This window comes from Malaclemys terrapin, chromosome 1, assembly GCF_027887155.1.
Source record: "Malaclemys terrapin pileata isolate rMalTer1 chromosome 1, rMalTer1.hap1, whole genome shotgun sequence".
Lineage (NCBI taxonomy): Eukaryota > Metazoa > Chordata > Testudines > Emydidae > Malaclemys > Malaclemys terrapin.
In genome coordinates, this window is record NC_071505.1 from 60,762,330 (window position 1) to 60,786,005 (window position 23,676).

The 23,676-nt window shown below is 40.4% G+C and overlaps 1 protein-coding gene across 4 annotated transcripts in view; it reads left to right on the top strand.

Moving 5' to 3' along the window:
- MON2 (MON2 homolog, regulator of endosome-to-Golgi trafficking) overlaps nucleotides 1–23,676 on the top strand; it is a 172,964-nt gene that overhangs the window by 75,892 nt on the left and 73,396 nt on the right. For all 4 annotated transcript variants that reach the window (XM_054025391.1, XM_054025400.1, XM_054025417.1 and 1 more), the window contains exons 12-22: nucleotides 682–914; nucleotides 2,956–3,037; nucleotides 5,019–5,200; nucleotides 9,403–9,515; nucleotides 10,234–10,338; nucleotides 11,011–11,091; nucleotides 11,177–11,250; nucleotides 11,328–11,418; nucleotides 12,854–12,955; nucleotides 15,502–15,612; nucleotides 21,120–21,295. In XM_054025391.1, the coding sequence (XP_053881366.1) occupies nucleotides 682–914; nucleotides 2,956–3,037; nucleotides 5,019–5,200; nucleotides 9,403–9,515; nucleotides 10,234–10,338; nucleotides 11,011–11,091; nucleotides 11,177–11,250; nucleotides 11,328–11,418; nucleotides 12,854–12,955; nucleotides 15,502–15,612; nucleotides 21,120–21,295 (1,350 nt within the window). The remainder of the gene's footprint in view (nucleotides 1–681; nucleotides 915–2,955; nucleotides 3,038–5,018; nucleotides 5,201–9,402; nucleotides 9,516–10,233; nucleotides 10,339–11,010; nucleotides 11,092–11,176; nucleotides 11,251–11,327; nucleotides 11,419–12,853; nucleotides 12,956–15,501; nucleotides 15,613–21,119; nucleotides 21,296–23,676) is intronic.

Genomic DNA, 23,676 nt, shown 5'->3' on the forward strand with positions numbered 1-23,676 from the left:
GGGTCTAATCCAGATCCCTTGCTTATCAGTCAGTTGCAACCTCTGTAAGTGATTCCTATTCTACCTCTACCTCTTCTTCTATGGCTGCAGCAGCTAGAGTTGTCTGACACAAATGGCTCAGTGAGGGATGAGAAATATTTGGTTACCCTCCAACTGTGGTGGGCCTGGGCAATAACTCTTCATAGGAACAGACAAGCAGTGACGTCCACATGACATAATCTTACTTTTTGTAATTTGTTTATTTTCTGGTGGTTTTCTGAATTAATACTTTTCCCTTGTTTAAATTCCTTAAATCTGTAAGTGATACATTTATGGTACTGTAATTAGTTTTGAGTTAATACAATAAGAATAAAAATGAAGTGATTCATTCAGAAATTGGTCAAATATTTAAGCAAATTTCACTAACACAAAGATTCATTGACATAGATATAAAATAGTCTCACTATCGTAGTAGCTTTATATTTAGTCATATTTTAATTAGTTTTGGGTGTATTTGGTGTAAGAATCTTTTTTTGTACCTCGTTAATATCCACTTAGGATATTACCACGTCACCGCTTGATAATTTAATAGTGGGTAGTGGGAGTATTGTCAATTTATTTGATCAGATTTTCATTATTGTTCATTCAATTACTTCATCAGTATTGCTGTTAAATATTTTTGTAATGTTTTTAATCTTTCAGCCTAGAAATGCTGGATAAAGTAGAGCCACCTACAATTCCTGAAGGTTATGCCATGTCTGTGGCTTTCCACTGTTTATTGGATCTTGTCCGTGGTATCACTACCATGATTGAAGGAGAGTTGGGACAGGCTGGAACAGACAATCAGACCATGACTGAGGCAACTTCATCACCAACACAGTCTTCGGAGCAGCAAGATTTGCAGTCAGTATCTGACCAAACTGACAAGGAGCTAGGTATACAAAAATGCAGATACTATGTTAAGTACAACACAAGAGAAATAAAATCTCATGATTAAATGCCTTGAATTTTTAGATACATTCAATTTACTTTAGAAGTCTTAAATGGAGTTTTATAGAAGCATCCTAGCAGCTCCATAATAAAGATTGCTTGCAGATTTACATTTAAAGCAGAGGAGCAAAATCCTCTCTTCCATACTTTATTTTAATTTAGTTTCTAAGTTTTATATACTAACTTTTTCTTGGGACAAATGAATTTAAATTTTGGTCACATTTTTCATAACTTTGACAGAACACGCTTTTGAAAATCTCTTTTTGAATTTTTTTCCGAGAATATTTGAGTTTCTGTAGCTGAATGGCCAGTCTCTAGAAACTCTTGACTTGTGTGCATTCACTCTCAGACACTGTTTCACGCTTACAACATCTCAGAAATAACCCACTTTTTCAATTTTAAGTTATTTTCCTTTTTTGCTATACACTATTTTATCTGTGCAGGAAAAAGGCAATAGAACAAGTTCTACTAGTTAGTTCTGTTCTCCAGTACTACCTGCTGCCTCCCTGAGTCCTCAACCCGGCATAACACAGAAACCCTGGAAGGTCAGGGAGACATCCTGGTCAATACCGGTATTGGGATGGTAGGATATATGGCTTGGAGAAGGAGGTCTCTGGCTGCAGAGGACAAGATGGAGGTTCTGGAGAAACAAAAGTTAAATGGGGCTATGAATAGGGAGGTGGAAAGGGAGCCTAATTAGAAACATAGGGGAAGAGGCAGAAACAGCAATGATGCAGGGAGCTGATTGGTGCAAGGAGTGGTGGTGTGCCCATTCCCTGGGCACAGAAAGACTGGGCTCCAATGGTATTCATAGAGTCATAGATTCTAGGACTGGAAGGGACCTCGAGAGGTCATCGAGTCCAGTCCCCTGCTCGCATGGCAGGACCAAATACTGTCTAGACCATCCCTGATAGACATTTATCTAACCTACTCTTAAATATCTCCAGAGATGGAGATTCCACAACCTCCCTAGGTAATTTATTCCAGTGTTTAACCACCCTGACAGTTAGGAACTTTTTCCTAATGTCCAACCTAGACCTCCCTTGCTGCAGTTTAAACCCATTACTTCTGGTTCTATCCTTAGAGGCTAAGGTGAACAAGTTTTCTCCCTCCTCCTTATGACACCCTTTTAAATACCTGAAAACTGCTATCATGTCCCCTCTCAGTCTTCTCTTTTCCAAACTAAACAAACCCAATTCTTTCAGCCTTCCTTCATAGGTCAAGTTCTCAAGACCTTTAATCATTCTTGTTGCTCGTATTGCTGCCTAGTATGCCAGGAAGCTGAGGCAGTAATGCTGCAGGGAGCAGAATGCCTCCATGCTAAGGCGTCAACACTCAGTACTGGTTTCCCAGCTATGGGAGTGATGGGCATATCATCAGGATGGGCCAGGGCTTCAACAAATCCAGAGCTCTCCATGGTGCTGCTGCCATGGCTCCACAGGAATACATGACACCTTCGTGACATGTCAAAGGTCGGGGCAGGATGGGGAAAAAAAACAACATGGATAATGTTCAAGTCCATCGACTGGGCAGATGCAGGGGGTCCGCTGGCTGCCCGCTGCGGCTGGGCAGATGCAGGGGGGGCCGCTGACCGTGGCTGGACAGCTGTGCTGGGTCCCCCCGCCACAGCTCGGAGCTCCAGCCCCCATGCAAAAAAGTCATGGAGTTCAATGAAAGTCATGGGTTCCATGACCTCCATGACAGAATCCTAGCCTTAGTTATAGATTGAAAATGCAAGGGAATTTGTTAAAAAGGTAAGGAGTCAGAGAGCAATGACTGATGACTTAACTGGCAGTTTTCCTTAATTTTTAATGATTGCATGGTGATATTTTCACTTCAGCAATCTTCTCTCAGATGTAACTACTTTTTTGTTTAGGGGAATATAAAAATAATTTTGGCCTATACATTACTAACCTAAAAAAGATCTAACAGTTATTTAATAAACTTCCAGTATCTATTAGCACTATAAAATCTTTTTCTTTTAAGTTAACAGAGCTGTTTGGGAAGAAATGGTGAATGCGTGCTGGTGTGGTCTTCTTGCTGCACTGTCGCTGCTTCTTGATGCCAGGTACTCACTCTGTGTTAATTTTTTGCTGATCCTTCATAGGTTACGTTCACAATTCTGTTCAAAACTGATTTTTTTTGGAACCTGTCTAGTTGGCTGCTATGGGGGAAGAAGCTGTTCACAGGAAATGGGGAATGAATGATTTGTGATGGTGATTGTGATTTAAGGAAGAACAGTCTGGCCTTGCAGGAATAATCTTCCTGATGATCCCCAAAAATCTAACATAAGCCCTAGTTCTATCTGGAATGAGAAATCATTTTATCAGAGAAATTATTATTATTATTTTTTTTTACAACTTTTCATTAAGGCCAAGTTGCAATAAAACTTTAACATACTATATTGTATGTTACTTATAACTTAATCAGGATCAGGTTAATATTCAAAGATACTGGCTGAAGATTCTGGCCTGATGGCTGGAGCACTCTGTTCTCGCTAAAATGAGTGACCAAATTTCTAAATACCTATTCTCTTTTTGGTGCTTCTCTTGTGTACATACTTGGTGTGAAAGCTTTTCCATTACAAGGACAGTCCAAATTTTACTAGACCACAATTCCATAGGCGTCGGGGATCACTCCTGTAGCTGCTAACAATAAAAAAAAAATTAATTTGTCATTCTGTTTAAAATGTGTATCCTTTACTGGAGCATTAAGTGAGCAAATAAGGGGATCTCTAGGAAGCTGGCATTTTGTCATAAGATGAAACTATTTAAAAGCTTCCTACCCAAACTCAAATTCCTGGACACAACCACCATATGTGCAAGTATGTTCCCCTTTCCCCTCAAACACTCCAAAAGAGTGCTTCCCTAGTAGCAAAAATAAGATGGATTTTACCTAGAGTTAAATGCCATCTATAAACTAATTTATATTAAAAAAAAAAATCATCAGGTGCTAGACAAATTGAAGATGAATATTCCCTTTCAGTTATAGAGACACTCCCATCCTGATCAGTGTCTTTGTACCAATGTGTCTTCCAATTTTTTTTCTGGGTTGTTTTCTTAACATCTTTTTCAGTAAAAAATTTATACATCTTAAAATTTAAACCTTTTGCTCCCACTATAACTAACTGGGTTATAAAAACAGGTACGTTCATGGAGGATAGGTCCATCAGTTGCTATTAGTCAAGATGGTTAGGGATGCAACCCCATGCTCTGGGTATCCTAAGTCTCTAAGTGCCAGAAGCTGGGAGCAGACGACAGGGGATGGATCATTCAATAGTTGCTCTTTTCTGTTCATTCCCTCTGTAGCATCTGGCATTGGCCACTGTTTGCAGACAGGAGACGGGGCTAAATGGATTATTGGTTTGACCTCAAATGGACATTTTTATGTTCTTAGCTTCCTCTTAGGGCAACTCCTAAAAATGTGGTTAAAAGTCTAGTGAGAACCACCTTGTATCCAGATTTCATAGAAAAATGTTTGACTTGTAAATATTAAAAGGATGGGATCTTTATATTATTTACATTCATACACACCTCTTGGTATGACTTCAAATCGGGACCCAATTAAAATAAATTTTTGAAGATTTACGTTTTAATTACTTATTTAATCATTTTTACACTAGCAGCTGGAATCTTTCAGTACGGTGAAATGATACCACTTAAAGGATAAAAGCCGTGATTGCTTCCATTGAGGGATTTATTTACTAGTAGCTATGGTTTTGCAATATTTTTAATTAGATATTTTTCTTCCAAAAACCCTCTTGACTCCTCATAAACATTCTTCTGATGGTAGAAAGCTAATTTAAAAAAATTACACATCCACTCTACACTCCTTATGCTAAATCATTCAGAATAGAAGAGCTATGTAATAAGAATTAGAGTTCCAAAATGTTTTTTTAATTGGTTAAATTTGCGCTTTGACATTTTCAGTATTGACAGTATTGTATATGAATTATTGCTGGCTTTTACCATCATACTTCTAACCAGCTGCTTATTTCTATATAATGACTATCTGACTTGTCTCTATTAAACGCTTTGTACTTTTTTCAGCACGGATGAAGCTGCCACAGAAAATATTTTAAAAGCAGAATTGACCATGGCTGCACTTTGTGGAAAACTGGGTCTCGTAACTTCAAGAGATGCCTTTATCACTGCCATTTGCAAAGGCTCCTTGCCTCCTCATTATGCCCTCACTGTACTGAACAGCACAACTACAACTCTCTCCAGCAAATGTAAGGGTATAATTAAGGCTAAATTGTATACTCATTTGTTTATTTAATCTTATTTCACACACTACGTTAACCCATGCTTAATGTAAAAAATAACCTCAAGCCACAATGATAAACTTGGTGTACTTTTCTTTTTCATGACATGACTGTAAACATATGTAAGTTTTTAGTATCTGCTGGCATAAAATGTTTGGCAATGTGGTATGTAAAACTGAAAAAGCTGATACTTCAAATTGATACTCGTGACTATGGCCCCACTGTGCACGTGCTGGAGCCTGCCCACGTGCAACACTTTGCATGACTGGGGATTTGCTTTATTTATCCACTATAAACTTTGAAAAAGAAAACTGTTTTTGGTTTAAGAAAAAAAAAGTGATGTGCAACTGACATTTCAGGTATTGATGCATTCTAGATATAATGGCTCTTATGCCTCACCCATTGTATTCTGAGAATATCTATTTTTTTAAAATTACATTTAAAAAAATTACTAAAAGATCTTATTTATTCTTTGCAGAAAAGTTTACAGAGCACAAAAATATGTCCAAAATAACCTGTTATAGTACTCATATTTTTTGTAACTCCATGGGTTGGATTATATTTACTACATCTGTGAGTGGAAGGGACTCTCTCCTACCTTCATGGAAGTTGGGTTTAGCTGCCACGGCAACACTATTCTCTACTCTCCCCTGCTATCCTTCGATCCCACCAGGGAATGCCTCAAGGTTGAGGGCCCTTGCATGAGCAGGCGATAGGCCAGGGGTAGGAAGAGATACAGGTTGCAAATACAGGTAGTATAATCCCTCCACCTACAATGCAAAATCTACTTGTAAATTGTTAAAGGCTAAAGCTGTTTTAAGCTTTCCTACAGATCCCTGCACTTTGCACTATAGTCTCTCTCCTTACGAAGAGTTTTCTAGACACATTTACAGACTGGGGAGTCCTAACAGCATGTCTTAAATATAGCTCACACCTGTTGGGCAACTAGTGGGGGAAGAAGCCTTCAGAACCAATGTGGAAGTACAGGGTACTTGTGTTGATGGCACTGTGTCTGTGTTAGATCCCATGAGGTGTATGGCTTCTAGGGAAGAAGCCACTGATGTTTCTTGGGGGACAAAAGCAGAAATATACACACCCCCATTTGGAATGATCTGGGAAAACTCTGATTTTTCCTTTCCTCTTTCCTTCGTGAGGTTTTCCATAGGAGAGGATGATCTGGCCTATGTTGCAATTGGGACCATTAGTTGCCTTGTCATGTTATGACTATCATATACTTATAGGTAGGGCTATGTTTTAGTCATGGGAATTTTTAGTAAAAGTCACGGACAGGTCACGGGCATTAACAAAAATTCACAGTCCGTGACCTGTCCATGACTTTTACTATATAGCCCTGACCAAAACTTGGGTTGGGGGGACTGCCCAGGGGTGCTGCAGGTGTTGGGGGAGGGCGGCCTGGGTACTGGGGTGGGAGGGCAGACAGCGGCGTGTGGCCCGGGATCCCTGCTGGTGCTGAGGGGGAGTTGGCGAGGCCAGCAGAGTCCCTCGGCGCACTGTCTCCGCCCAGAGTGCTGGCTTTGCAGCTCCCATTGGCCGGGAACCACGGCCAATGGGAGCTGTGGGGCCGGTTCCTGCAGGCGGAGCAGTGTGCAGAGCTGCCTGGCCATGCCTCTGCCTAGCGAGTGAGGGTGATGTTGCCACTTCGAGGGAGCCCTCCAGCTAAGTGCCGCCCAGAGCCTGCCTCACCCCATCCCAGGCCCCAACCCCTTACCCCTTCACACACCCAAACTCTGCTGCTTGGAGAGGGGGGTATGGTGGCCCAAGACAGCCCCAGCAGTGGCCGGTGCCGAAGTCACAGAGGTCATGGAAAGTCACAGAATCCATGACTGTCTGTGACCTCCGTGACAAACTCGCAGCCTTACTTATAGGATAAGGAGAGAAGCCTTGTCTAACCTGGAGATTTGCACCATTGCAACTTGTAATGGTTCCACTCAATCGTTGTAATTTATAATGGTGCATTGCATCCATATTTGCTCTGGTGTTTTGAGTGCATCGCTGCATAGTTTGCAGATGCAGTATTGTAGTTGCCTAGCCCATAGTTCTCGGTACAGGTCTCAAAGAAGGAGCTTCTGGGGGTAGCAATCTACAGTTAGAAGGCACCGTACCAATTTTTATAAGAACGTGAACAGTATCATTTAGAATTTTTCAGTGTATGAAATATTTTGTAAAATGAAATGGCATTGTTATTGCATTAAAATATTTTTAATTTGGCTTAATATTAAATATTCTTTAAAGAAGATTGAAGGTATTGCATTTTGTCTACTGCATGAATTAAATTTAGGAAGCTGCAGAAGCTAAAAACAAAGTGGTGAGGAGTACAATAGTCTTTGCACAGGTTGGTTGCAGAAAGGGACTAATTATCTTTATAGCTGTAATAGGACAGACTGAGGTGCCCTCCTATGGCAGGCTGCAGCACAATAGGTGCACCTGTCTGTTTCCCCAGGCCAGTTATGAAAAAAAGCTCAGTCTCTTTCACTGTCCAGTCCAGAGTCCTGCCTCTGGGCATAAATTATTCAAATACATGTACAGTAGTTCATATAATCATCATAGTAAAACCATTCTTCGAATTTCCACAGTAAAACATATCAAGTACAGTGATTTTCCATTTCCTTCTCCAGGGACATCACTTCCAGGTGAGTCACCCACCCGTGAGTCCACCAGCACTTAGTTTCCAGTTCCTTTCTGCCCTTGCACCAAGGCCCCACTCTCCTGGCTGTCCACCTAAAAGTAACCAGTCTTATGATTCTTCTACCCAAAACACAGTCCAATGACTCAACCCTTTCCAGCCTTCTGGTACTGGCTATCTGGGTCAGCAGGCTAGCAACTCTGTTAGTTTCCTACCAAATCCTTCCCTATTCCCAGGGAGGGCCTGCAGAGCTTTTTGCTCTCTTCAGAGTTCCTGTCTGTGCCAGCTGTCACTTCCACCTTTCCTTTCTCCTTCCAGGCAGCTGTCACCTGTCCCTTTCCTTGCTCTTTCAGTCTGTACTCTTGGGCAGCTCTCACCTGCCCTTCTTTCTCTTCCTCTTATATGGCCCATGTGCCACCTTTTAACCCCAGTTGGGAGGCAGCTAATCAATCATTGGTGCACTGGCCCTGCTTTCTCTTAAAGGGATCAGTCACTCTATGACGCTAGCACTGTACTGGGGACGCCTAGTGCAGCTTCAGTATTTTCACTTTGAATACACAAGCTACAGTGGTGCAGAGTGACTCAATGCATGGTAACCACAATGAGCCTTACACAGAGAGAGTGCAGTTTTGACAGCATTGGCAATGCTTGTGCTCCATTAGAAACATTTTGAGTGTGGGTATGAAGTATATTGCAAGCACGACAAATGGCTTATTATGGTGTTTACAATATCAAAATCCGCCAGTGCAGATAAAACTAAAGGAGGACATGTGGTTTGTCATTCTCACATGAACTGGTATTTAAAAGGAACTATCAACCTGAAGTCCCAGTCAGTTTAAAGAAAAAATTAAAATAATTTCTGGTACTAACCTCCAGAGTCCCTCTCTGAGTTCAGTGGTTTTATAATCCTTTCTTGTTTTTCAAATGTTTCTCGTTTTGTGTGTGGAAAAGCCACACATACAAGGGAAGGTGACTGACTAAGAACTATACAGAAGAAATAGAGCAACTGAGTATGCGCAAAGTAAACAGTGGAAAAAATAGAGCAAAATCCCTTTTTCTAATCTCTTCCCATTCTAATAATAATTTTGGGTAGTGTTCTTTGAATGGCTGTTGCACATTTCCACTCTTATGTATTTAAACTGTCTAGGCTGCGGTGTTGGCACATCCAAAGAGTGGGAATGTGAAGAGTCCATCTCAAACACTGGTTACTGATGAGTAGCCTTTATTTACTTTTAACAGTAGTTAGGTACAGATTGTATAAGGTCCTTTTAAGTTGATGGTTTCCCTTTCAAAATGAGTATCTGTTATGCTGCAAGTCCTATGCAATAATAAATGTAAGTGAGACACTATTTTTACCTATAAAATAAAGTGACATAATGACACTGCTATAAATATAATCTAGGGGCTCAGTCCTGCAAAGTTCTCAATGGGACCACTCGTGAGTAAAGTTACTACTTATGTGTTTGCAGCCAAGTTAATAGAATATTTACTGCATTTTACATGAGGATTTTTCTTTGTTCTCTAGCTTATTCTATTCAGGGGCAGAATGTTCAGATGATCAGTCCATCAAGTGAGTCTCACCAGCAAGTTGTAGCAGTAGGGCAACCGCTAGCTCTCCAGCCACAGGGAACAGTAATGGTAAAGTACAATTTCTAAGTAACTTTTTTCTGTTGAATTGCTTTCTTTTTCTGTATCTGATTCTCTCTCAATCCCTTCCTTCCTATGTGATTCCTTACTACTACAATGAACTGAACCTACTCACTATGACTAGCTGGAACTCTCTTGTGTATTTACTTGTAGCAGAGATAATGGATAATCTTTCATTGTAGCAAGAGGCCCATTTACTTAAAGTAGCCTCCTAATTTTTTCATAGCTGGGAGAACCTGTGGACATGAAAGATCTGTTATCATGTAAGAGGTGGCCACTGTGGCTCTTTGTGCACTTGAATGACCCATTATCATGACTATGAATGTCAGTAATGGGTGCCCTTTGTCCCCCTCAACTATGGTTTAAAAACAGTTAATGTAGACAGGGTCATATGATTGAACATCCCCCCCTTTTTTTTTTTTTAAATGTCAGACATCTGGAGAAACAAAGTGTCTAATTTCTGGAAATAAAATTGAAAATCATTTGACTCTGTTTACACTGTCAAGCTATTCCCAACCCTTATTCAATTGGGAATGGGGGACCAGTTGTTGAAAGCTGTTGAGTTACTTCCCTGGTATGGATGCATCTCATAACTGCAGGTTTTTTATTTAATTTATCATTAAATATTTTTTAAGATTAGTGATTTTACTAGGAATGCCATTGATTTCTCATAATACATAAATATAACAATGTAACATGTTCTGTCTAGCTGACTTCAAAAAATATCCAATGTATGAGGACATTACTTAACTTGGCTCACTGCCATGGAGCAGTTCTTGGTACATCATGGCAACTTGTCTTGGCTACTCTACAGGTATGGTGTAGGTAATGCATGTATTGCTTTTTGATTTGTTTGTTGTTATAATTCGGGGTAGATTATGATTTCTAAGATATGGGCATTGTTGATTTGAACACGGCAACATATGCTTAGATTGTATTTTACTCATTATATGTTCTAATGTCCATAAAGAAGTGCTCTAGCACTGTCCTCTGAACTTCATTTGTATCTGCCTGAGAGAGCAGGTGCAGGCTGATTGTTCTCTAAGGGTACGTCTATACTTACCCGCTGGTTCGGCGGCAAGCAGTCGATCTTCTGGGATCGACTTATCGCGTCTTGTCTAGACACGATAAATCTATCCCGGAAGTGCTCGCCGTCGACGCCGGTAATCCTGCTCCGCGAGAGGAGTAGGCGGAGTCGACGGGGGAGCCTGCCTGCCGCGTGTGGACCTGCGGTAAGTACCTTAAGTTCGAACTAAGGTACTTCGACTTCAGCTTGAAGTTGCGTATCTTAGTTCGAACTGGGGGCTTAGTGTGGGCCAGCCCTAAAAGAGTAGAAGTGTTAGCTTCTTCTCACAAACTGATGAGGCTTTTCTCATGGAACTCAGAAAAATATTTAGAGATCAGATATCTCCAAAAATACAAATATAGTATTTTATCTTCATTGATCTGTATAGTTCAGTTAGAAATTCATCCTTTTATATTTCAGCATCTCGTATGGATTCTGGGTTTAAAGCCTGGCGTTGGAGGTGCCTTAAAACCTGGGAGAGCTGTAGAAGGACCCAGCACAGTAAGCATAATTGTTCATTCTGTAATATAATGATTGTGCAATACTTTCTCTTGCAATCTACAAAATACATTTTTCTGTCCCTTAGGTTCTAACTACAGCAGTTATGACTGATTTACCAGTTATATCCAATATACTTTCAAGACTATTTGAAAGCTCACAGTAAGAGACATCTTCTTACGATCTAAGTATTTGTTTGTATCTGCGGTGACAGTGTTTTGATAGCTGGTATTTTTCAGGTACCTTGATGACGTGTCTTTACATCATTTAATAAATGCCCTTTGTTCCTTGTCTCTGGAAGCTATGGAAATGGCCTATGGAAATAACAAGGTATAGAACACTTGGTTATTACTTTTCAGATATGTATTTGTAAGATAGGCATCAGACTCATGTTTGTTGTTAAGCTAGATTAGTGTTTTTTAATATCAAAATAAGCTAATGCTACATATGATATGAGCATAAAATTAGCACATTAAGGAATTTTCTGGTTCTTAATGATTGGCAGTGCTACTAAATCTTCTCTGAACACTTGTGTAGTATTTTTATCATGTTTTCTAACATTAACTAAGCAATGTCGAACATTTCCATTAATAATCAGGTTGTAGATGGATGAGTTTTTAAAAGCTTTGTAGATTTCAGAAAGCTAGGATGTTGTGGAATGACACGGTATGCTCTGGGATATATGGGATATATTAAAATGTTCCATTTCAACCAATATCTTCTAAAATGCTTTAAAACTAGTTTGACAATTTTGGTTTAAAACAAAAAAAGCACATCACTACGTGGGAGTCCTGGGGAGAGAAGTGGAATGACTTTCTGAGCCCGCTACCCCCCAGAGATATTTAAGGAGCTTTAGGGATGAGGATTTCCCTTGATGGGTGTGGTATTGGGTGGTGTGTTGCTTGTTCTCTTGTTTTGGTGGTGGTGTCTTCAGGAGAGAAGTAAATACAAAAATGATTAAATGATTTTTGGTTTATTATGTACTAAAATTATAAAACTGGGAGAGGGGACTTCAAAATGCAAAGAAAGGAAATTGAGTTAAAATAGTTTGAATTTAATATTAACTAAAAATGAGAACAAGGAACCTCACGTTAAGGGGAAATAGTAAAGTGCACTCTGCAGCATAATTATAATGTGGCAGCCATTTTACTATGTGGTGATAATTTTTTTTATAGTTGAGCATAAAATGCTATTGTTTTGTACACAGATCAAATGAATGGGAGATTGATTACATCTCTTCAGGAACTTACAACTTTGATCCTAAATCTAGGATAACAGTAATACGAGCTTTGCTAAATATTTAGATAAAATAATCTCTACTGTTGGCTTTTATATATTTCTAATTTAAGTCTGTTACGATGGAACAGAAATCAGATTCTTTTGTTAGTAAAGTGTGTTCAGATCTTCTGTTTGGAAGGATAGCATTAAAATACATTATTATGCAAGAGAGAGAGCTTTGGGAGGGATTTTAATACTCGTGCTACTCAAGCAAACTCGGTGTATCAAAAAAGGAAAAAACTTATCAAAAGGGAGTGTTTGTCTCTTTTCCTATCCTCTTGTGGCTGGTAATAACATAGTGTTGCTGCATCTGTGGAAACCTTCCAGTCCCATTTAGCTGCAGTGTGAGGTCTGTGACTTCCATACGTTGTCAAATACAATTACAGTAATGAATGGAAAAATCTTCCCAGGAAATCTAAAGAAGGGGAACATTTTTAAAATTACACTAGGTATCTCTAGTCATGTGTTTAAATTCCATTTTACTTAGGAACCATCTCTTTTTGCTGTTGCTAAACTGTTGGAAACGGGACTGGTTAACATGCATAGGATTGAGATTCTGTGGAGACCTCTGACTGGTCACCTCCTAGAGGTAACTGATTTTGTCTTGTCTTATAAATACTACTAAATATAGCTCTTAGTAAAATCTTTCTATTATCTATCTTTCTGCAAGGACTTAACTAAAAATGTAAAAAGAAGCATCAATATTCTAAATATAACTTTTGATCAATCTTCTTAGTTTTAGCTTGTCTGACTTCCTATTTCTAGAATGGTGTATATCTCCTTTACCTTTAAAGGTGTTATTGGAATTGTTTATTTTTTTCTCTACAGTATTAAATATCTGCCTTTATATATTTTAAGCATGTTAAGATAAAGCAAAATGATTACTAGTTTAACATTTTTATATACTGCTTGCACCTCAGAGAAGTTTAATTCTGGATTCATGTAGCGTATTGGGTAGTTAATGTTCTCAAAATGAAGTTGAGCACATTTCCCTGATATAGTAAAGCAATAATCACTGTTCTGGGTTGGCCCTCTTCAGCGTAATCCCTGGGATTCAGCTCATCTCCAGAGCCTCTCATCTTCCCCTGTGAAGAAGAATGAGGGTACCTTAGTCTGCAAAGACTTAAGACAAAAGACCCTTTTTCACACTGAGCTGACCTGTAGATCAGCCATCTCCTGGGTCTCTTACTCATGCTTTCCTTCAGCAGCTGATCTATTACAGGCTCTTGCCCATGTGGGACACCAGTCACAACTTGAAGTGAAAGGACAAATTCCACTTATAAACAAACATTCTTTTAAAGTGCTGCCTTAATCCTTATTAACCTAAAATTGGGCCTCCGTGATGTTATGAGAAAGATGGATAACACATAGTGGACATCTTGCCAGACTTCCACTGAGGGGAAAAAGTCCTTCCTGATCCCCAAAACTGGCAATTTGGTCCGATTTCCCCTTCCACCCAGCATCTGCGAAACATATACTTCAGCGGTATGTGGCAGGGAGATCAGGAGCAATCCTAGCAGTGTGCCTGGGATTAGAGCCCTGAAAATCCGCGGGTATCCGCTTTATATCCATGGATATCCGCGGACCATTTCTGCTGATGTGGAACCCAGCTGGGGAGCCGTGGCAGACCCTCCACCTGACGGAGTGGGGGGAGCACTGAGAGCAGCCCCCGGCCGTATCCCCACCCCCTTGGCTCCCCTCCTGGCCGAGGGCAGGTGGAGGGTCCACGACTCCCAACCAAGCTCCGGCAAGGGGGATGCCTGGGAGCCTCAACCTGGCCTCCAGTGTAGAGCCCTACAAATCCACAGATCCGCAGATAATGTCTGTGGATCGGCTGCGGATACACATTTGTGTATCTGCGCCAGGCTCTACCTGGGATGTTTTACAGATAGCTGGGGGTAAAGGGCATGAGAGCCACCCTTCAAGCTTGACTAGTGAGTGGTAGACGGGGTGGTGGCGACACTTCTCCACTCCCCACTATCCCATCCCCAGAACAGTTGAATCTGCCCTTCCCTTTCTCCATCTTCCTTTGACACAGGCATTACCTGTCTCATACATCCCCATGCCCACTGAGAAGGGGTTGGTGCAGCATTGTCTTTACAAGTCACTGAAAGCTCAAAACAGTTTTTTCTTGAGATTGACAAGAAAAAACAGATGTATCAAGTATGAAAGCATAGAGAACTGCTCATGGTATGTTTGCACAGCTTTGCAGAAGATGGTATGCATTTGTAGTGTTTTAATTTCTCTGCACAAATAGTGATTTATGAAAATTTAGAATTGGGCAATCTTGATGTGAGCTACATCAAGAAACAAAGGCAAGTCAATTTTGAGAGGCCAGTGAAAATTTAGTGTCTCTTCGATTTATGGCATTATACCTATCTTTTTCTCAAGGGTTTGAAAGAAGAATGGAGTGTCGTCTTCACATTATATTTCTTAACATTTGTACAATAATTTTAGGTTTATTTAAATGTGTATTTCTATGTACGACAAACCAAACACAGACATACGTATACACATACACACTGGCTTTTGTTGGTCACTTCCATACTGTTACATTAAGGAAATGTTTTGCTGTACTAAAAAAATAGATAGTGAACCTGGATATGTTTCACAACAGTTCAAGGCCAAGTTAAATGAAAATGAGTTACAGGCACACCTTCTAGAGCAGAATTTGGTTCTTTGTGTCAAACCATTTTTAAGCTACCAATATCTAAATTAGCAATGATATGTATTGCCTTTTCATTTAATTTGTGAAACTATATTTTGTTGAACTGACTTGATTTTCACATTGTTTACTTCTGCCTCTCTCCCTGTTGCTTCCTCTTGTTTCCTTATTCAGAAGGTAAGCTTTTCCTACAGATGTGTTTTCCTTAATCATTATTAAACTTAGTCTTAACGTTTGAGGACCTTAGCACCTAATTGATTGACAGAAGCAGGTTCTTTTGAGAAATACAGGAAAAATAGTGAAATACAAAATTTCAGCTGTTTGTCTTATTCTTGTAAATTAATATTTGATTATCATCATTATTTTAAAAACACTACGTAGTTTATATATCCAGTTTGAATTGTGACAGTTTACAACTCTTCTTGGTTTAAATGAATGTAGCTTTAAATAAGGCTATGCTGTATCTTCAGGTCTGCCAGCATCCAAACTCCAGAATGAGAGAATGGGGTGCAGAAGCGTTAACCTCTCTCATTAAAGCCGGGCTTACATTTAACCATGACCCTCCATTATCACAAAATCAGGTAAAGTAAGTTTTGTGAAATGATTCTTTCCTTTTCTGGAATTCATAATGAACATGAAATCAGAGTAATTCCCTACAGGTAATTCAACAAACAGGTGGCATTCATAAAGCAGTTTTACTATTGAGTTTATAAATACTGTAGATGGAACTTTGTGTGTTAGGTACAGAGATCATGCATTCTGATCAGCTACAACCTCCTTCCCTTCACACATGGAGAACAAAGAATGATGTTGCTAACTCACTGTGTTCATGTAGTAGAACAAAATGTGGGCCACTGTCATCAGTACAAAACAATTCTAAAATGGTTAGAGGAATATAGAAAATTTTAACAGAAGGAACAGGATTACAAGATACAGTTTATACACCAAAAGAATCTATCTTTATCCTGTCTATATAAAGCCATTATATGAGAGAGAGAGAGGAGGTTAGCTGATTTTTCCTACACATACTTTGGCTTTTTCTCTTCAGCTGTTTAAATTTTTTCTGTCTCCTATTCATTTCTCGGTGTTTAATTAAAAAAAATTAGCTCTTTTCTGTTATCTTACTCTGTCCCTATAATTTTGTTTATTCTTTGGCAATATATATTTTTATTTTCTGACTTAAAATGTATGTCTTTTTTTAGAAGTGTAATAAAACTAGGTTCTTTAGGGGTAGTGTTTCAAATACTACCTTTTATTTAATAAATTTTACTTCATGCAGATTTCTTTTCCGACTGCTAATTAATCTTTTGGGCCAGATTTTCTATTTAAATCTGGCCCCTAGGCACTACTCAGTTTAGGAACCAGATTCTTAAAGTGACTGACCAACTGAGAAAAAACACCATCGGGAGGAAACTTTCAGCTGGCAGCGCTGGTTTCATTCACCCTAACATAGGGAAATTGCCAAAGGCAGGATGCAGCCGTGTTATATCGATCCTTCATTGGTGTATGCTAGAGCTAGCACAGACTAGTCCACAGAATCAGAGGGCTGAGTGCTCCTAGACAGTGGTTGGATGCACTGAGGGAATCAAGTCCTTCACGTGGAGTCAAACCAGCAAGGCCTGAGATAAAAGTTCAGAGTTTTTGACTGAGGACTAAGTTCTGGTGAGACCTGCAATCTTCCAGTCATTTGACATTTGGAATGGAAAATTATATCACCAGAACAATTATATCACCAGTTCCATTTAGGGTAAAATATTTTGGAGGGGTTTTTTTTGTTTGTTTGTTTTTGTTTTGGTAGTTTGTTATTGAGAAATAAAAGCCTTTAGGACTTTGGCATGGAATGTCCCTTTCTGATCCTCCGCCCTTCTCTTTTAAGTCCTCCTTTCTCCTTCCCATTGCATTTGAAGTTGACTCAGTAGTCAATGTTAGTTACTGCTCATCTGTATCACTTCCCTTTTCATTTGAAAAACTGCACTGTGGAAAAACCTGTTAATTATGATTTTGTGGTAAAAAATTAAAGATCTGTCAACCATGAAAAATAAATGAAATCTGGTATCATCTCATGCCTCTTAATATTATAATAATAATAATAATACTCATAAAATAATAATGCTTAGCACTTAAAGATTCATAAGCCCTGCACAAAATAATAGTTAATCTTCAAAACACTTTTGTGAAAGATTACAGTTTAAAGATTCCATCCTCTCAGCATCCATTACATGATTACAAGATTGCCTGGTAACTCCCACAGCTAAAGAGTTATAGTGAGGTGCATCAATCCTCACATGGCGAATTTTCCAATCCTGTAGTGCAAGTGGTACAGTCCACTGGTATTATCAGCTGTCAGTTCCTTCTGGTGTAAAAGGATGAAACATTGACTTATGTACTTTCATATAGGCAAAAATGCATGACCTCAAAAGCAAAAACCTCCAAACTTTGAAAAGTGGCAGGTGTGGTGGTCTATGTGGAGAATATCAGTTCTGCAAGAGAACTTCAAAGGACCAGAATTACAAAGTAACTAATTTTCCCTACTCTGAAGATACCATCATCACACTGACAGTTGAGGGGAGCAGTGGCTGAACCACTAACACAAGTAGAATTTGAATGTACCACCTGTTCTGTGGGATGTAAGAATGCATGTATAGAATCATAGAACTGGAAGGGACCTCGAGAGGTCATCTAGTCCCGTCCCCTGCACTCAAGGCAGGACTAAGTATTATCTAGACCATTCCTGACAGGTGTTCGTCCAACCAGCTCTTAAAAATCCCCAATGTTGGAGATCCCACAACCTCCCTAGGCAATTTATTCCAGTGTTTAACCACTCTGACAGGAAGTTTTTCCTAATGTCTAACCTAAACCACCCTTGCTGCAATTTAAGCCCATTGCTTCTTGTCCTGTCCTTAGAGGTTAAGAAGAATTTTTCTCCCTCCTCCTGTAACAATCTTTTATGTACTTGAAAACTGTTATCATGTCCCCTCTCAGTCTTCTCTTCTCCAGACTAAACAAACCCAATTTTTTCAATCTTCCCTCATAGATCATGTTTTCTAGACTTTTAATCATTTTTGTTGCTCTTCTCTGGACTTTCTCCAATTTGTCCAGATCTTTACCGAAATGTGGTGCCCAGAACTGGACACAATATTCCATTTGAGGCCTAATTAGCGCAGAGTAGAGTGGAAGAATTACTTCTCGTGTCTTGCTTACAACACTCTTGCTTATACATCCCAGAATGATGTTCGCTTTTTTTGCAACAGTGTTACACCGTTGACTCATATTTAGCTTATGGTCCACTATGACCCCCAGATCCCTTTCCGCAGTACTCCTTCCTAGGCAGTCATTTCCAATGTTGTATGTATACAACTGGATTGTTCCTTCCTCAATGGAGTACTTTGCATTTGTCCTTATTGAATTTCATCCTATTTACTTCAGACCATTTCTCCAGTTTGTCCAGATCATTTTGAATTTTAATCTTATTCTCCAAAGCACTTGCATCCCCTCCCACCTTGGTCTCATCTGCAAACTTTAAGTGTTGTGACAAAGTTCCTCCTCTACCTTGGTGGGTCCTGTGCTTATTGGCGGATTTTCTTGCCTCAGAGATTCACCATGTGGGTTGGGGAACAGCCCAGAGATCTTCCCCTCTGGAAGAACCCACAGTCCAGGTTAATTGGGAGATTTGGGGGGAACCCGGGCCCGCCCTCTACTCCGGGTTCCAGCCCAGGGCCCTGTGGACTGCAGCTGTCTATAGTACTTCCTGTAACAGCTGCATGACAGCTACAACTCCCTGGGCTACTTCCCCATGGCCTCCTCCAAACACCTTCCTTATTCTCACCACAGGACCTTCCTCCTGGTGTCTGATAACACTTGTGCTCCTCAGTCCTCCAGCAGCGCACCCTCTCACTCTCAGCTCCTCACACTTGCACCACAAACTGAACTGAGCTTCTTTTTAAAACCCAGGTGCCCTGATTAGCCTGCCTTAATTGATTCTAGCAGCTGCTTCTTAATTCGCTCCAGGTGTCCTAATTAGCCTGCCTGCCTTAATTGGTTCTAGCAGGTTCCTGATTACTCTAAAAAGCAACAGAGGGTCCTGTGGCACCTTTGAGACTAACAGAAGTATTGGGAGCATAAGCTTTCGTGGGTAAGAACCTCACTTCTTCAGATGCAAGTAATGGAAATCTCCAGAGGCAGGTATAAATCAGTATGGAGATAACGAGGTTAGTTCAATCAGGGAGGGTGAGGTGCTCTGCTAGCAGTTGAGGTGTGAACACCAAGGGAGGAGAAACTGCTTCTTGTAGTTGGATAGCCATTCACAGTGTTTGTTTAATCCTGATCTGATGGTGTCAAATTTGTTTTTGTATATTGCCATTCCTGATATCTGACTTGTGTCCATTTATCCTCTTGCGTAGTGACTGTCCAGTTTGGCCAATGTACCCACGAAAGCTTATGCTCCCAATACTTCTGTTAGTCTCAAAGGTGCCACAGGACCCTCTGTTGCTTTTTACAGATTCAGACTAACACGGCTACCCCTCTGATACCCGATTACTCTAGTGCATCCCCTGCTCTGGTCGCTCAGGGAACAGAAAACTATTCATCCAGCGACCAGTATATTTGCCCTCTACCAGACTCCTGTACCCCCCTGTTCTGGGTCTGTCACAGTGTACTCTTTATGCCATTATATAAATAATTGATGAAGATATTGAACAGAAGTGGACCCAGAACTGATCCCTGCAGGACCCCACTTGTTATGCCCTTCCAGCATGACTGTGAACCACTGATAACTACTTTCTGGGAACGATTATGAGTGCTTATGAGTGCTTGCATGGAGGGATATTGCCCTCCAAGGATCTTTGGTCATGGAAGTTCCCAACCAGTTTCACACTGGTGGCGTGAAACTCATGAATGAGACTCTTGTGAAATCGTCGTCCAAGAAGCAAAATTACAAGAAATGTGATTTTTCTTAATCCCAGTTTATAGATGAGTAAACTGAGATAGTGGTTAAATGAGTTGCTCAGGGTCACACAATAAGTCATTGCAAGAGCTTGAGGGAGAATGTAAGAGTTCCTGATTCTTGGCTATGAGCTCCCAAAACCTGCCAAAGCCCAAGTGTTTGATACTTTGTGAAACAAAGACCCAAAAAGGAGGGATAGATGGTATAAAGGTGGAAAGAATCTGGAAATAAATCTTCAGCTGTATCTTCAGTTTAATGATCTAGCACAGGGATGGCCAAGGAAGGAGCCAGAATTTACCAATGTACATTGCCAAAGAGCCACAGTAATACGTCAGCAGCCCCCCATCAGCTTCCCCCACCCCCGTTCCCAGCACCTCCCACCCACCAGCTGCCCTGCCGATCAGCGCCTCCCCCTCCCCCTCCCTCCCTCCCTGCACCTCCCGATCAGCTGTTTCATGGCATGCAGGAGGCGGGGGGGGCGAGGGCATGGCAGGCTCAGGGGAGGGAGTGGGGGCAGAGCCAGAGGTTGAGCAGTGAGCAACCCCTGCCCGCTCCCCGGAGTGGAAAGTTGGTGCCTGTAGCTCCAGCCCCAGAGTTGGTGCCTATACAAGGAGCCGCATATTAACTTCTGAAGAGCCGCATGTGGCTCCGGAGCCACAGGTTGGCCACCCTGATCTAGCATGTCTTTGCAGTTATCAAGATGACAATTCCATTTACACTGCACAAAGTTTCAATGTGGCTGAAATACATTTGGGTCTAAAAGAGTAACCCTCATACTGGGGAATAGTTGAGAGAGATGCATCTTGATCAATCTTTGTTCATGTTTGGTGCTTATTTTTAAATAATACATTGCAATCTTAATATATTGTTACATTTTCTAAGCTTAAACTTCACCTGCAAGATTCAAAAGTATCTCCAAATTTGTTGGGAAACATAATACTTTAAGGAGGGAGAAAAAAACCTATACCTTAAAATTATTTTCAAAAGTACCTAAAGAAGTTAGGTGCCCAGCCTCCTCCTGATGGTTTGTAGGCACTTTTGAAAAGCCCACTCTAAAAAATGCAGATTTGTACTGTGTGGCTTCATAAGGATGCATTATAATCTGTTAGTTATTACTCTGCTTGCTGTTTCTCTATTTATTTCTAGAGGCTGCAGTTGCTTTTGTTAAATCCATTGAAGGAACTGTCAAACATTATTCATCCTGATATCAGGCTCAAACAATTGGAGTGTGTATTACAGATTTTGCAGAGTCAAGGTGACAGTCTAGGACCTGGCTGGCCATTAGTCCTTGGTGTCATGGGAGCAATCAGAAGTGATCAAGGGTAAGTGGTTGATATAAACCTGATATAGCTAAGAAGAGCAGAGAACTCACCATTTACTAATATTCATAATTGTTTTTAGTTATTTCTATGTTCTAAATAGCTGGACTCCACAGAAAAGAAGTTTTGTTTAAAGGCACAGATTGTCAGCTTTCTACTGAATTACTCTTTCAAAAGACTGAAAAAATTCACTTGAAAATCTGCAGATCTGTACTGATAATGCCATTAGTATAAATTTTATGGAAAGGTTGGTGCTTTGAAAGATGTGTTTGTTAGAGAGAGACTTATGCAGGGTTTATTACCGTTTTATATTACTGTGGAATTAAATACATTTTGATAGTAATAGTGAATTTTGACAGTAAAAATACTGATGAATGACAAGTAACTTTACAGATAAATTTTACATTAAACCTGGCAGATTATTAGAGGCAGAATTAAACCCATGGTCTCCTAAAATATTACAAACAAAAACATGCCAATTCCCACAAAATAACTAAGGGATTTACAAGAGAAATTTGTAGGCCTTTTCCACTAGCTTATGAAAATAGATGCAACAATAGAGAAAAAGGCCAGAGGTGATTTCCGTTCCTAAGTACCTTCATTACAGATGTCCTTCCTTTTATTCTCTTAATCAAGATAGAACTTACTTTATAATATCCCGGCTCTGTATATGCACCCTGTTGGAAGATTAGAAATATTAACAACTAAACTCAGAAAATGTTTAATGGTTTCTCCCTCTGGGCCATAGAGCAATCGCTACATAGTGTTCATCTTAAATTATTTTAATAATCTCTGTTTAGAAGCCTAAAAAACAAGTAGAGAGGGCAAGAAATGAGCCACAATTTTGATACAGAGAAGTTAAGTAAGGTGCTTATTTACTCTCTCATAACACAAGAACAAGAGGCTAAACATTTAAAATTATTATAAGGAAATACTCTTACAGAACTCATTTCTTCACAATATCATTCAGATCAAGAACTTAATAGTAATAGAAAACTTTTAGATGTTTAGATATTCTCATTATTCTTATAAGATAAACTACATAGGAGAAAACATTTGCAAAGGATATAAACCCTCATGTTGTAAGGCATAAACCAACCGCTGACTGACAGGGTTTAGGGGGAAAACCTTCCTTTATAGACAAGTTATCCCATAATTGTCCATGATGGGATTTCTTGTGCATTCTTTTGAAGCATTTGGTACGGGAGCATTGCCGTTGCGGGAGACACAAAAATATGGTTCGGTAATTTGATCCAATATTGAAATTACAAAAGAAAATTAGTTCTTCAAGTGCTTACTCTTGTCCATTCCATTCTAGGTGTGTGCATGCCCATGTGCACAGTCATTAGAGATTTTTGCCTTAGCGGTATCGAGATGGTCGTGCCGTGCTTATGTGTTGGTATATTAGGCGCTGCCGACCCTATGCCCTCTCAGTTCCTCCTTACCACCTGGGACAGTTGGTCAGAGCTCCTTGTCTTGCATCACAAGAGCATTAGCGGTTCTTCATAGCCCATTGTCTGTCTTCTTTGTATATAGTTTGTAGGTACTTAGTGTGACAAAGTTCCGAGCCTGTATTGGTGGGTCCTGCGCTTCTGGGCGGATTCAGTGGCCTCAGAAACTCGATAAGGCCCCAGTGTGACCTCCCTTTCTCAGTGTAGTGGCAAGAGTCACAGCCTATTGAGTTACTTTCATCACCGGCCAGTATGGGAGATGGGAAGGGGGAATACCCCACAGTCTCTGTTGCTCAGTAGGCGCAGTTCAGCCCCCTGCCTGGACCGAGTCCTGCTTCCCTTTTCCAGGGGATCTCTCTAGAGTATGGTGGGGGAGAGAACCAAGGCCCGCCCTCTACTCCAGGCTCCAGCCCAGGGACCCTAATGGTAGCAGCTGTTGGCGACTTTCCTTTCATCACTGATGCTGCTTTGATTCCCTGGGCCACTTCCCCCGTGATCCCCTTTCCCTAGCTTCACCCTTACCTCAGGATTCAGCAATGCTTCCTCTCCTCCAGCTCCTTTCACCTTGGCTCCCCGGAGGCTACTGGAAGGAGAGCTTTTAAACAGTAGAAGTGGGACCTTGATTGGTTCTAGCTGTCTCCATTAGCCTACCGGCCTTAACTGGTTAATTGGCGTCAGGTGTCTTAATTGGTCTGGAATAGCCTTTGTTTCCCTATCCAGAGAACAGGGACCTGCTCATTCTGAAGGCTGATATCCCTGCCTTCAACCACTTATGTTCTTCTGGTCTGAATCTGTCACATTAGTTAGCCATTAAGTTAAGTGTTAGGTTAGTTTGTAGTTAGACCCGGCTGGGACTTTGCCCTTGAGCGGGACATGCCCCTTTCTCCTGGCTTCAAACCATACTCATCATGCAACAGGTTGATGCTTATTAGT